Below are 15,321 nucleotides of genomic sequence, written 5' to 3'. Positions count from 1 at the left end.
CTAAACAGAAATATCAACGCAAGTCAATTTCGAATGTTAAGAAATGGATTAAAAATCCCTCCGCGAAAATAAACTAGGGAGTTGTTGGACGTCATAAAATTTATTATTTTTACATTGAAATGTATTATTTTTAATACAATATATTATAAACTTTAATTCAAGTGAATGAAGCTAATGATAAGAATGAGCAGATATGAAGTCCGAGAGAGACTTGGCGGGCCACAATTTATTATTTCTATGTTGACGGTATTATAAACTTTAATACAAAGATATATTATTTAATACAAATACATATTATAAACTTTAATACATGTGACGTCAAGATTATAATCTACTCGTATTTATTTAGAAGATATTTTATTTAAAGTTTAAAATGTAAGTTTATATTTTAATAAATTTTCAAGTTTAAAAATAGTTTTTCTAAAATAAGTTTAATAATTTGCTTAATATAAATAATTATAACTAATAACTAATGTTTAAATATTTATAAATGATGCATTAATTATATTATGATTAACTTAATAATTATTTCTAAAGTATTGAATTTATATATTTAAAAATTTCCATATGTTTTTTTATTTTTATATAAATTTAATTAATATTTATAAATGATACCTTAGGAATTACTTATATAATAATTATTTATTGTATATAAAAATTACATATTGAAAAATTATGTTTTTAAGTTTATATTTATATAAATTTTAATTTTAAAAATTATAAAATATTTTATATTTGCTTGTACTTGCCGTTTCCAGATCTTGGCTTTTCCGGATCCGTATCCTGGTAACTTAGGTCAACAGGGCAGAATTCTTCCTCAATTCAGCTCGGTCAAACCCAGTCAACTTTGGCCTCCAACAGCAAATCTAATCAGCCCAAGTCCGAAAAAGTCGAGTCAAAACTGGTCAATGAAGGTCAGCCCTGCGGCCAGCCCTAGTACAGTCAACGCTGTTCAAAACAGAGGACAGATTGCCTCAGTTTTTGTGCCCAGATCTGCGGCCTGCTAGGACAGAGATTCCTCACCCAAACTGAAGTCAAAACAGGTCAACGCATCAAGTTAACGCACTCAAACAGCCTCCCAACAGCTCGGTCAACACTGGTGAATGCAACAAACAGAATTGTCCTTCTTTCCTTCGCACGTGTGAGAGAGAAGACTGCCCAGAAATGCATACCCAATCAGATGAGGAGAGAGAGAGATGTGTGTGAATGAGTGTGTCCAAATGAGGCTCAAGCATCATGAATTTATAGCGAACGTTGAGGATGAGTACACGTGACTGTTGGGCTTCTGAGCCTGTCTGCTGGCCGACCTTGACAATTTGTCATAATCAAAATAAATTCATAACTTCATTTGTACATGTCGGAATCGGATGATCTTTAGATCAATCCTACACCACTCGGAGAGAGGAATCCAAGAAAAATATCAGCAATCATAAATAAGATGACCCATGTGGAGTTTGGTCCTAGTTCCCAATTTTAACATAAATAAAGTTCACAAGCAAAGTATTAAGGAATAAGGAAAATCTGACTTAATGAGCTGCCATATTGCATTTTCCAACATGAAGAACATGCCTTCTATTTTTCTTTGTAAAATACAAATAATATAATTTCTTTTTGAGCATGAAGAACATGCTTTTATATATATATATATATATATATATGACGGGAATATACATTATGAAGACTAACCATAGTCACAAAATTCAACATTTGTAAGGCTAAAACTGTGTGCCAAATTGAGATATTGCAAGACTACATATTTCATGGAACCTGGAGTAACAGATAGAAATGGGTATAGAACTACAAAAACTGAACTTAGTCTCTCCCCTGATTGGAAATTCTAAATAAATGTAGAATGTTTTAGGGAAGAACCCCCAAGTAAACACAATAAATACAGTGTTTCAAAAGAAATTGAACTTTATGACTGTACTTTTAAACTGCAAAGTGACTGGCAGTCAACTGATCATTAAATGGTTACAATAGCTCATATGAGCAACTAGTGAATGAAATATTTTTCCCAGCCCTTGAAATGTAGAAACAACCTTGGCAAAAGCTAACAAGATGGAATCGTTTGGAGTAGAACCACAGTTCCTGCAAAAATCAGTATACCTGAAAGCACAACCAAAGAGTAACCTACATCAGTAATGACACAGTAGCATAGCTTCAAACCTGCAGCATTTAGTTAGTCTGACAAACAAAAGTAAAACATAACAATAGCGTAAGTCACTAGAAAAACTGATAACAGCAAAGGATCAAGATGAACATGGACAGGCCTTCTACTGCAACTCAAGAAGGTAAAAATCATTAATGGAAATGCGGAAACATATAACTGTAATAAAGAAGGGAAACCCAGACAGTACAATTCCTGAAAGGTGACGAGGTTCAATAAACAGACCTAAAATATGTGACCGACACCGAATACACTCCTTTCAAATAGGGAATTCTAGAGTGGCAGTTAAATTTCCTCTTTTTCATTTATTTGGAGGTTACACATACAGACTAAAGTACAAACATTTTAGTATATATAACAAATGCTAAGCATACAATCTATTTCTCACATCCAAGACTAAGGTGCTAATGGAACATAATAATGCTATATGAAATACTAAAATCTTACATTAGTTGTAGAATGACATTAAATAATAAATGTCCTAATGTTATTTTAGCATATTACATTTGTTGTAGGATATCACAGAATGTTAGTTTTCATGTCAAGACTTAAGCTACTCATTAACAAAATAAGTTTATTTTTATTAATATTTGAACTCTCCATCAGCAAGTGCTTTTAATTGTCAACACTGATGTTAGTTCATTCGGCGAACTAAATGCATTCTTATTAATTTTGAACTCTGTTATTAACTGATTTTATAGTGATATAAGAGGCCAGGCCCATAAATGCAACCTCAATTTTTCTGTGAAGAGATACCTCAAACCTTGCAATTGTGTATCTGTCTCACTTTCTCTTGAACCTCTGATCTCACCCACAGCCTCCTGTGAGCACCTCCATGTCATGTTGGGATTGTAGTCTTTTGGATCTAAAAGCTGCACATGCCATCCCTAGCCATGGGCTCTCCCCATCCCTTCTCTTCTTCCTGTCACGCACCCTCACCATCTGCTTGGCCCTCCCCACTTCCCCCGCTACCTTCTATGCCTCCTCTTTCCTCTAACATGCTCTATCCTCTTATGGGCCCTTCTCCCTTGTTGAGCTCCATTTCCCTGCCCATCTTCCCAACAAATCCAACCTCATCAAGTATTTTTCTCACTCCAAGTCCCTCTTCATTGACTAGCCCTTCCTCCCCACTAACCCCCTCTTCCCCCTTCCCGCTAGCCTTTACATCATCCTCCCATTCCTCCCTAACGCCCTCTTCCTCGCCCTTCATTCTATCCTTCTAAACATTTGATCTCCCAACGCTCTGTCCCTTCATCAACCTTGACCCCCACACTCCCCTTTCCACCCAGCACATCCTCATCTCAATGTATCCCTATCATAGATAATCCTCCCCATCCTCCCTAACCCCCTCCTCCTTGTCCTTGATTCTATCCTTCTGGACATTGATCTCCCAATGCTCTGTCCCTTCGTCCCCCTTGACCCTCACACTCCCCTTTCCGCCCAGTACGTCCTCATCTCAATGTATCCCTATCACAGCTATCCCATATCCATCCCTAGCTCATCTTTTCCTCATCTCCAATGGTGGAAAGACAAATTCTCCAACAAAAGGGTTTAAGATTTTAACCAATTGCAACAAATAGAAATGGATTTACAGCCCCATATCAATGCCTCACATTAAAAAACTTCAGGTGAGAATGGAATTGCTTGAAACCGAAAATAGCAAAGAGAATCAAAGGTTACAATCTCAAGCAACTGTCATCAGAAATGAAACACTAAGAAAACATGCACCCTCAAAACCTGCTTGGGGACCCTCTCTCTCTCTCTCTCTTCAATCTAAAATCTCAGACATCAAAAATCTACAGCAGTAGATGAGATCACAGCAAGCACTGTTAAAACAAGAGATACACACAACAATAGAGCCTCAAACCATAGATTTAGGTGGTCTGAAAGAGGGAGCAGCCCCTCCACTAAGGTTGTACAAACCAAATATAGTCAAGGAATGCCTTTGTCAAACCAAGGAACTCAACCTTAGGGTGCATGGGCCATAAAAACCAAACATTCCTTTCACTAAGGAGACATGAGCTTTGTTCTAACCTCTGCCACTCCGCCAAAATGTTTTGGCACACCCATTTTCCTAAACACCATGTCCTACCCTAGACTTAAGATCATCAATCCATGCTTCCCCCTACAACCTCCCTCCACAATATCCCCGACAAGATCCCCACCTATAATCTCTCCCCTGCCTTCTTACCATCTGTTGTCCAACAAAGACATCAAGGTTATGAGCACCAGCAAAGCAACAAATGAGGAAGGCTTCCAAGCTGAGTTCCTCAAACACAGCATCCAATCTCTCTACCTACACATAACTGCTTTATTTTACCATGTGGTTTGCTCTAGTTTCCTCAATACATGGATAGATACATCATCCACAAGATTTTACAGTTGTGAAAGCTATATTCTACAGTTGTGCATCTATGAATTTCATATGCGTTGGAGAGTAGGCACCTTAGTGCCAAAGGATAAGCAAGCTTCTAATCAAAGTACCATACAATTGATGATTATTAAGGTAGCTCATCACCAATCTTTGAAATTCTTTTCCTACTTTGTAGATTTTCAAAAAGCATTTAACACAATACTAAGAGGGGCTCTATTCTAGAGGCTTAGTGACTAACATTTAGGAGACCCTTCTAGATGCTGTCATGAGGCTATATGAGTTAGTTTTGGGTTGTCTTGATACGAAACATGGCTTCTTTGACTTCATATAAAGTAGCATTGTAGTTAAGCAAGGGTGCCCCTCTCAAATGATGAATTGGAACAATTCCTCTGTGTCAACAACACACCTTGGGATCAACAATGATGACTTGGAATAATTCCTCTGTGTCACCAACACACCTTGGGATCAACAATGACGAGTTGGAATAATTCCTCAGTGAGCATCTTCAAAACAGAGATGGTTGCCTCCTATAACTTGTGTTGATCTCTTGCTCCTTTTCACTGATGACTTGATGGCACTAGCCTCCCTACTAGAGGCCCTACAACGAGAGATTAATGTCTTAGCCAACTTTTGTGACCTCTAACAATGGATAGTCAACCTAGGCAAACCAAGGATATGATGTTCAATCCATCAAAGATTTGCTCTAACTTACATTACTACTTCCAAGGGGAAGAGATTGAGATCACGACAGCATAAAACTATTGCAGGGTCTAGTTGATGGGGCCTCCTTTTAACATGTGTTAGACTCTCCAACCCTAATTCAGCAAAGGGTATGGCTCCATTGCCCACCTCAAGAGACAATTTTTTTCAAAACCAATTTTGAGGCATCTCATTCAAGCTACAACTCCTAGATGCAATTATTAGACCTCCAAAACCCTATGGTTCAAAGATGTAGGGCCAAGATTGTTGCAAACCAACTGAACCAAGAATGAGTCCAAACCCTGCTTCTGAAGCACATCATCCAATACAACAATATAGTCCCCCAACCCATAATTTAGGCAAAGTTCAAAGCCCATCATTTTTGTTTTGAGGACATCGTTTGTTTGGTTCCTTTCTACACATGGTTTGGAACCTTGAAGACTCCACCTCCAAGACAAAGAGGTACCCCTCACTTGGCAGTTTGCTCTTCTAAGGCCATAGGCTCAACCTAACCCACAACACATGCACAAGTTTGGTACTTAAAGCATCTAGGCTTCTCTTATCAAAGGCTATATCTCCGAGCATCTAGACACACCAGCTCACCTCTTGTTTTCTAAGCAAGAACTAGATCAAGCATTCGAGAATATATGTACAGATTGTACATCCAAGTCACTTGGATCACATCATTGAAAAGCCTCAACTAAAAGGCGGCTTCCTATTTGGACTCAGATGTACCTCTAGCACTTAGCTTCTAGATGTAAGAAGCAGATAAGTGTGAGGGTGAAAAATCTCTACAAGTTGCAGGTAGAGACATATGCAGCCTTGAGCAGTAAGGCAGGGAGAGCTCAGAGTAGAGAAGTGGTGGTTGAGCGAGAGTAAGATAGAGCTCTCAAGATGGAGCCTCAACTAGTATCTCAATTTGAGTCTAAGCTAGTTGGCAGTTGGGCTGACCAGCAGGATGATGAGGAGCATAGCCCAGGCTATGTCACACGGTTTGGGTTCGAACTCAAGTTCGGAAACAATTAAGTTCGATTCGAACTCAAATTTTCAGATGAGGTTCGTATGAGGTTCGACATTAAGTTCGACTATACATATTTTTCAATATATATATATGACATAAAATAATAAAAAATCAAAATCAATCAATAAAACTATATGAGTAGCAGTAAGCACCCACGAGCTACAAATCATGACCACTATTAACTTCACGCTCCGGGCGGCGGGGACAAGCAGCATATAGAAATTGAATTCAGGAAATTGCATAGAATACAACACGCAATGGCAGCACTAAGCACAATATAGCGAGTACACTCAGACTGAAGTTGACTTGTGAAAATCTATCGATAACCATGGAAAATAAAGCCAAACCAGTGGCCATTGCGGGAAAATAATTGGTGGGAAGCGAAACAAGAGAAACCATGTGTTGCCCATGGTTTTTCTCATAAACCTTAAAACAACTGACAAAAACCGCCCGAAATCTAACCTCGAACCCCAAAATATTTTAAAAAAATTATGAAATTCGGCTTCAGGTTTGTCTTTAGGTTCACCTTCAAGTTCAAATTCATTGAGGTTCGAATTCGTTGAGGTTCGACTATCAGGTTCACCGAACCTAAATGAATTTGAAATATTTTTTTTTGGTTCGCCGAATTTCAAACCTCAAGGTTCAAATTTGGCCCTATGACATAGAGCCCAGGGCGAGTGGAGGCAGCCACTCAGTTAGAGACTCCCAATATAGGGAGAGTTTGAGCCAAGAGGGCAGAGGATTTGGTTAATGGATATCTGGGGAGAGTTGGATCTTCCAATATCACCTTCAGCAAAAGGAAGTAGCCACAAAGGTACACAGGATACATGGCACTTATGACTGAAGTGATAGACTCGCAGAGCATGTTGGGAAAGAACAGGTTTTCAGATCAGGTTTCGTAGAAGAAAGTAGGGAAGTCTTCCGGTTCAGAGGGAGCAACTGCAACAGCGGAGAACGCAGAAGTGTTGGAGACAGATCCAGGTGAACCAGGCTCTTCCAAAAGCACCTTCCTCACTAAGGAGGAGTGTTGAAAATAGTAGTGAGAAAGGTCCTTCTTTGAGTTGTGCCTGACTCAAAGAGGCCAAGAAGTAGTTTTGCTTAGCATGCACGAGTTCCTAAAATTTAGGACAAATTCCTAAAAATCAAGGCGAATTCCTATTAGTTAGGACAGTTCATGAAGCAAATTCACTGATATGCAAAAGTGGAAGGCTCAGTTTGTTGTCTTCTAGCGCGAGTTATCATTGGAAAAAGACAAGCAAGTGAGCCTCAAGTTCTAAAGTGAGGATGGACAAGTTGCATGAGTCAATTAGACCCAGTTAACTCATCAATCACTAGTTTGAGTTCCAAAAATATAGCTTGTCAGATTTAGCCTATTCGAAAAGCTTATAAGGAGGTCGAATGGCACACTTGTAATCAGTTATCTTGCTCACGAAGGACTATGACAAGACACAGGTCACTAGATTGTGAGAGTTTGCACCAGTTTGTGTGTGATAGCCTTGTTGGTAGAGCGTATTTTGGAGGGTCCAATACACAGTGATAGAGAGACCTTCTTGCAACCAAATTTGCGCTAGGAAATAGGAGATCTCTTACGCAAGGAAAGAGGGCCAGGCAGGCCGCAAGCAAGGAGGAGTTGGGTCAAAGTTGTAGCAAGGTGTTTCTAGCTAGTGTAGCAGTGAGAACGAGTTAGTTATCAGTGTGATAAATTTCCTTGTAAGAGATCTAATTGCTCATATTTCTATCAATAAACTCTATAGCAAAGGGAGAGTGTTCCCAGTTGGGTTTCCCTAGAAAATGAATTGTGTATTTGTGTGACTGTGTCTTTATCTCTGTGATTATTTTATTGCTTATCTATTGTTAAGAAAATTTTGTGTCTTGGTGAAAGAATGTTTAGTTTCAGATTGTTCATTACAGCAGTTGCAAGATTTTCAAGGAAAATTAACACAATCCACAGATGTGTGTGTGATAATGGTGGTTGTGGAGTGGGAAGGACTTCAAGGCAAGGTGTCATCGTCACGATTCCAACTAATGAGGGTCCAACAACCTGAGTGTATATATGTAAGGAGGGATGTGAAGGCATGAGTTACCCCTTTCCTCATCCTTCTTTTTCCACCCCTCTAGTGCGCGTTTTATTTTTTATGATTTCCCTTTAATTGGGTGCATAGCTCAAGAGCCCAAGCTTGCTTTTGAGATTTTCCATTACCCCTTTAAAATGAAGCAGTTTATTGCTCATCAAGGTTGGGGCATACAAGAGTTCCTTTCTTTACATGAAACATTAAATCAGTGTTGCGAGGGAGCGCCCCCCCCCCTTCGATCCCGCTCCCAATCCGTGCTCCAAGCAAGAGAGACTCGGGAGCGAGATGGGAGCGCGCTCCCTAGCATAATTTCCGCTCCCTGCCTTTTCGGGGGCGTTTAGACTTTTTTGCAAATATTTTTTTGCAGTAATGTTCCAAATGCAATTTTTTTCAAAGAAACAAATAAGTTTTGAGTGGGGCAGCGTAATGCTCAAGCCTATAGCCCCAGTATTGATATGCGATTCATGGTAATGTTAAATTCTTAAAGTAATGCTATTCATGGAAATGTTAAATTCTTAAAGTAATGTGATTCATGGTAATGTTAAATTCTTAAAGTAATCTTCATTTTCATCCTTTTACTTAAATTTTTAACATTACCATGAAATGACTCGGGATGTTTGAGAGTGGTTCCAACCTCATTGGATTTCATATGGAGAAAGTAGAATTTTAGATTTCATTCAAAATCCAGCAGACTTATCAGTTTTTCAGGATTTCAGGATTGGGGGATTGCAATGTTTCCATTGAATTTTGTCATGTATTAGGGTATGGAACTCGTATTTAATCAAGAGCACCAATCCCTCTATGTACCTTGATGTTAGTGACATTGGTTGTCGAACTCCTCTATCATGACCCTCCTAAAAATGTACGCATCACTCAAACAAAATCTTGACTTGACATGCTATGCATTTTCTATCTTATGTTAATGCTTAGAGGGTGATATTAATGACAAAGATCCTGATTTTTCAACAAGACTAAAAAATTAGACATTTCTCGTGGTGGCAAGAGGCCCAAGCATAAGCAATAGATAATAGATTTACTTGTCTTTTCTAGTTTCTAGTAGTTTTTATAACTATTGACTCTTTCATATTAATTATATATTTTTTTAAACAATATATGACAATTTAAGTTTGAAGTTCGCAGTTATAACTCATTAGCAATGAATTATGAATATGATGCTTCATGAAAGTTGAAAGTTGTTTCATTTCATTTCATTTTATAACATTTCATTTCATGTTAGATATTATTTGTTGTAATGGTTACACTTAGCTTACAAGTACAACTTTGGTGATCAATGATGATAAATGTTATATATTGAATTTTGAAAGCTTGAAACTTTAAGATTGATGAATCATGAGACTCAATATGTTGTATGTTACTATGTTACTAACTTGTGGACGTGGTTGATGAAGATTATAACTTCTAGATGATTGTTGTTATATGGTTCAATCTATGTTTTTTTATGTTTTTATATCTAATTCATCACTCTACATGTTTTTGTTGACATATATGTATCAAAATATAAAAAATATATAAAATATATATATATATATATATATATTAAAAACACTCCGGGATTCGCTCCCAAACCGGGAGCTTCTGAAAATGTCGGTCCCACACCCGTTTTCGCTCCCGCTCCCAAGTAACACTGCATTAAATGCTCAAGGAACTGGGATATGGCTAATGAGGAGGGTAGAGCTCATGCTAGGCTTTTGCCCACCCGCTAAATAAATATCCCAACCATCTTTTTGCATTTTCATTTTTCTTTCATTACACCTTTCTTATGCTTTGACCTTTCTTTTAGTTGCATCAACCTCCAAGTCTAAGTTTTCAACCCATACACAAGGATGAGGATGAAGGGTGCCAATTGTAATGAACAATGACCACCAACTCGAAGGATGGAGATGAATAAGTGTGAAGACAAAAAGTGGTCAATATGGATTATCTTGGGCATGCTACTTCAATCAGTGCCTCCCCATTAGTGCCCTTCTTAGAACCCTATGGCCTTAGAGGAGGTCCCACTAGGCTAGAGTCAAAGATTGACCTCCTAGGTGAAGTAAGGGAATAAAAATATAGTCGAGATCGGTCAATTATCTTACTTGCCTCTTGATCCATATTAGTATGCCCATATCATTAACTAAAAGCATATGACTGTGAAAATAGTTGAAGTACCTGTCGATGGATGACCCACCTTCCTTCAAGAAGGAATGTTGATTTGGATAGAAATCTAATCGGAGAAAGAAGTTGAGGATCTTGGCATCATGTTATGTGTTGATCATATAGGGTTGTTGGATGGTTGGATGTCCAAAGAGGAGAATCTTTTTCTTTTATGGGTTACCCACTTCTTGGTGGCTAATAAGGCGCATCTCCACCATGAAACTACCACCAAAATTCAATTGAGTCGCCACGTTTTTACTAGGAGTTTCTTCCCTTCGACCTTGGATGGTAGGAGAACATGGATCCTTCATTCTTACAGTCCCCTCAATATCATACAGTGGGGTACCATCTATTGGAAAACGTAACTATGCTCGATCTTCTTAATTATTAAATACATGTATAGTAAAAGAAAAAAGAAAAAGAAAATTATAATTTTGAAAGCATGGGTTTCATGCTCTATTTTTATTATTGTCAATTAGGTCAAGCATGTTCTTCATGCTCTAGGGTTTATTGAGTCAATATAATCCTTATCATATGTATAAGACCCTTATGGGCACATTGTATCAAGAAAGAAACATTAATTTTGATTTTAAAGTGTCATTTATGGACTACCAACACCAAGTCAACCCTAGAGAAGCCCATTTGAACCCTCAAGATGACTATATATTAGAGAAGAATTCAACCTATTGTGGTACCAATCCAATCAAGTTCGATCTGCACTCAAGAAAGAAGAAAAACAAGAGCGAAGGCTAGAAGAAAAGAGAAGAATCCAAGCAAGAAAGAAGAAACCCTAAATCTGACCTATATCAGCTCACACATGCAAAATTTTCTTGGGATTTGTGCTAATTGCAAGGCCGAAGACTGCAGGCCGAATTGCAGACCTGAAGCAAGAAGCCAAAATCTTTGTCAAGTTGCAGAAAGACTCTTTTGACTCTTGTTGACTTTGATTCTTGAAAGGAAGACTTTGACTCATTAGAGGAACCATCAAAAGGAATGACTTTAACTCCTTGAAAGAAGACTCCTATTCTTTGGTACTTTGAAGGAAGACTTTTGAAAGAAGATATTTTGGGGGGCTGACTTAGTGTTTGGTGGAAGTCCTGGTCAAGCACCGGTTGTCTCATTTTGATCTAGTTCTATAATAGAAGAAGAGTTTGATTGGGTTTTTCCCTAGAAGAGAGGTTTTGCCCTAGCTGAGAGCCTACATATGGTGTTCTATTGTTCTTGTGATCTTCATGTTCTTTTTTATTTGATAGTTGCTTGATGAAGAGAAGATAAAAGAAGATAACATAAATTAAAATCATCACAAGCTATTATCAAAGTAAGAAAATATTTTCTACCTATTGATTTTCTAACATCGTCAACCCCGATCACTCCTTGAAGAATATCATCCACCATTGCATTGACCCTTTCATAGTGATCAGTGACGCTGACAACAAATCTATATCATGGTCCCCTCTCTCGCCCTCAACCATCAGAAATAATACAACTTGACATCTCTCTCTCTCTCACAACCTCAACCTCAACATTGAGATCTCGAGTGTTCAAACCTTTCTACTGTGTCACTACACAATATATCATCTTTTGGTAAGATTATCAGCTTTTAGGTTTTGGCTGAACACATAGTTTTGTTTCCTTCTTTTTTCTTTCATTTTTGCTTTCAATATTAATATATGAGTTGGTTTCACACTTCCAAATTGTATTCACACTAAGTATACCTATTAGTCCCATTAAACTACTTTTGTGGTCATTTGCAGGACACTAATAGAAATATCTTATCTTTTTGTTTCTTCTTTTAGCTTTTTCTTTTTTTGCTTCTGCTATTGATATAGGAGTTGCTTTCACATTTCCACATTGTGTTCACACTAGGTGTACCTTTTAGTCCCACTAAACTACTTTTGTGATCATTTGTAGGACATTAATAAGACTATCTTATTGTATCTCAACAAGTTGAGTGAACATGCTCTAAAGATGTCGGTTATCCACTTCTCACCTTCCACATGTCAATTTTCAATATCAAAGGCTTGTATCATTTTTAGAGGGCTCACATATTTGCGTCCACATAATGCCAACAACCTACACTTCTTAAACTTTCTTTTTACATCCTGATCCTACACAACCCCTCTTCAACATTTGCTATGAAAAAAACTTCTCCTTCAAAACCTGGAAAAATGTTCAAGTTGGCTTGGTGACAAATTGGTACAGATGAATTTCACAATCAACTTCTTGGCCAATTTATATCGAACTGAGTCAACCTAAAACAAGAAAAAAACACAAACATGGGTGCACGCATATCAAGAGTTGTAGTAACATCTTAACAAAAATCATATTTTGCAAAGAAAACAAAAGTCACAAAATGTTGAAGCGCTATTTGTTTTCATCCATGATTTGATGTTAATCATCATTTTTTCACAAACTTCCAAAGAAAATATAACAGCTATGTCCATTAAGATGGTTTTAAAAAAGAAGAGATTTATATAAAAAGATGTTACCCAACATACGTGCAACAAAATTAAAGAATTCCTCCTAAGGTACCAACCAACATATGCTAAGCATGAACAAGTAGTAGTGCAATTTTGACGGCAAGGACAAATGGAGGAAGAACTCTTGAATTACTCAATGAAGGCAAAGAACAAAATTCTAAAATCAAGGGATGAGCTTCGACAACACTATGTTACCCTTCACGTTGAGAAATGGAGGAAGAACTCTTGAATTACTCGATGAAGGCAAAGAACAAAATTCTAAAATCAAGTGATGAGCTTCTACAGCACTATGTTACCCCTCACATTGTATGAGGCCTTACATCCATGATTGTTATCACAACCCAATTCTATTTGTGTTTCATCATTAGGTGGACCGGTCCGGTCATCGGTTCCGGTTCTAAAAACACTGGGTCAAACTGTCCATAAATTTGGTCTCCTGAAATTTCGGCCTCTTGAAATTTTGCTCTCCTGAAATTTCGGCCTCCTGAAATTTCGGACGTGGAGAGAAAGGCCCAGAAATCCATACCCAATCAATGAGGAGAGAGAGAGAAGTGTGAAGATAAGTGTGTCCAAATGAGGCTAAATCACCTTCTATTCATATGCAACATTGAGGATGAATATACATGATAGTTGGACTTCTGAGCCTACATAAGTTTGTTGGCCGACCTTGAGAATTTGATCATAATCAAAATAAATTCATAACTTCATTTGTACATGTCAGAAACAAATGATCTTTAGAATCCTACACCTCTCGGAGAGAGGAATCCAAGAAAAATATCAGTCGTCATAAATAAGATGACCCATGTGGAGTTTGGCCCTAGTTGCCAATTTTAACACTCCCTCTCAACTAGGGAGAACTCCAACTGCTAATCCATCTGCCAGTTTGTACTATCTCGGCCATCAATGCACTACTCTGCACTGCTCTGCTCTACTGAACTATGAAGAAGAAGAAATGATCGAGAATGTATCACACCATGCTCTACTGACCCAAAGTCAGTCCCAATCAAAAGAGAGTGTCTCATACCACTCTTACTGACCCGAAGTCAGTTCCAATTGATCACAGATCAATATCAGTCATCCTAGCATAGGAAGTACGGTAGTACACGCTGCGTCCATCAGTAGTACTATGGTCCCTATCCTCATTTCCCTACTCATTGGCCCAATAAGAGGTACTTCCCATGAGTCCCAGACTGCATGGGTAGGATGTCTCAGCAGGAGAAGGATGAACCACTCATCTTGCCTACATGTCGCCGAGGGAGATCACAGGGGAAGGCTGAACCACTCACCCTGTACACAGCAAACCACTAGGGGAATGTTGAACCACTCACCCTGTACACAGCAAACCACTAGGGGAAGGCTAAACCACTCACCCTATGGTTGCTCACCGCTCCAAGAAGTACCCCAAGCCCCCCCAGAGCTCAATGTCCATCTCATACAGGACCCTCATAAGAGGGTCTCTCCACGACTCCAAGTCGTTCTCGAAAGGCCAAGAATTTGACCTTCCCCAGGGGCTTTGTCAGAATATCGACGACCTGCTCATCAATCCCAATGTGATGGAGCCTTATTGCTCCTCGTTGTACCATATCCCGGATAAAGTGGTACCTGATATATATATGCTTGGAGCAATCATGAAACACGGGATTCTCTAATAATCGGATCCCACTCTGGTTGTCGCAGAGGATCATGATGGTATCCAACACATGTCCAAACAGCTCACTGAAGAGCTTCCTCAGCCAAACAACTTCACAGTTGGCCATACTAGCAGTTATGCATTCGGCCTCGGCGGTGCTCAAGGCAACCAATTTTTGCTTCCTACTCATCCAGGATATCAAAGCAAAACCCGAAGAAAAACAACATCAAGAAGTGCTCTTGCGATCCACCACACTGCCAACCCAGTCATCATCAGAATAACCATGCAGCCTCACATCTCCGACAATCTATCTCAGTCCATGAGTGATTGTGCCCCGAAGATATCTCATAAGATTCTTGGCACCAATCCAATGTATATGATGAGGCTCAACCATATATTGGCTCAATGTGTTAACTGCAAAACATATGTCCGAACGGGAGTTCACCAAGAACATCAATGCTCCTATGAGTTGACGATACTCAGAAGCATTTCCCAATTCAGGTCCAGCAGCACTACCACATAACTTCTTAAAGTTAAGTTCCATCAAAGTAGTCACAGGCTTGTAGTCCACCATCCCAAATCTTTCCAATATCTTCACAACATATTTTCCTTGAGAGAGGAAAATTTCACCTGGCTTTTGCTAGACCTCCAACCCTAGGAAATAGTGCATCGGTCCTAGGTCCTTCATCTCAAATTCAGAAGCCAACTCCCTCTTACATTTGTG

The 15,321-nt window shown here is 38.6% G+C and overlaps 1 protein-coding gene across 4 annotated transcripts in view; it reads right to left on the bottom strand.

Annotated features, from left to right (window-relative positions):
- The window catches only part of LOC149262626 (protein DWD HYPERSENSITIVE TO UV-B 1-like), a 257,742-nt gene that overhangs the window by 189,589 nt on the left and 52,832 nt on the right, over positions 1-15,321 (bottom strand). For all 4 annotated transcript variants that reach the window (XM_089424988.1, XM_089424996.1, XM_089424989.1 and 1 more), the window contains exon 3: positions 2,040-2,106. In XM_089424988.1, the coding sequence (XP_089281114.1) occupies positions 2,040-2,106 (67 nt within the window). The remainder of the gene's footprint in view (positions 1-2,039; positions 2,107-15,321) is intronic.

Source organism: Pinus tabuliformis, chromosome 6, assembly GCF_031772625.1.
Source record: "Pinus tabuliformis cultivar Carrire ecotype Pingquan chromosome 6, CPIR1, whole genome shotgun sequence".
NCBI classification, from domain to species: Eukaryota; Viridiplantae; Streptophyta; class Pinopsida; order Pinales; family Pinaceae; genus Pinus; species Pinus tabuliformis.
Note: the sequence above shows the minus strand (reverse complement) of the source record. Positions and strands in the feature narration are given on the sequence as shown.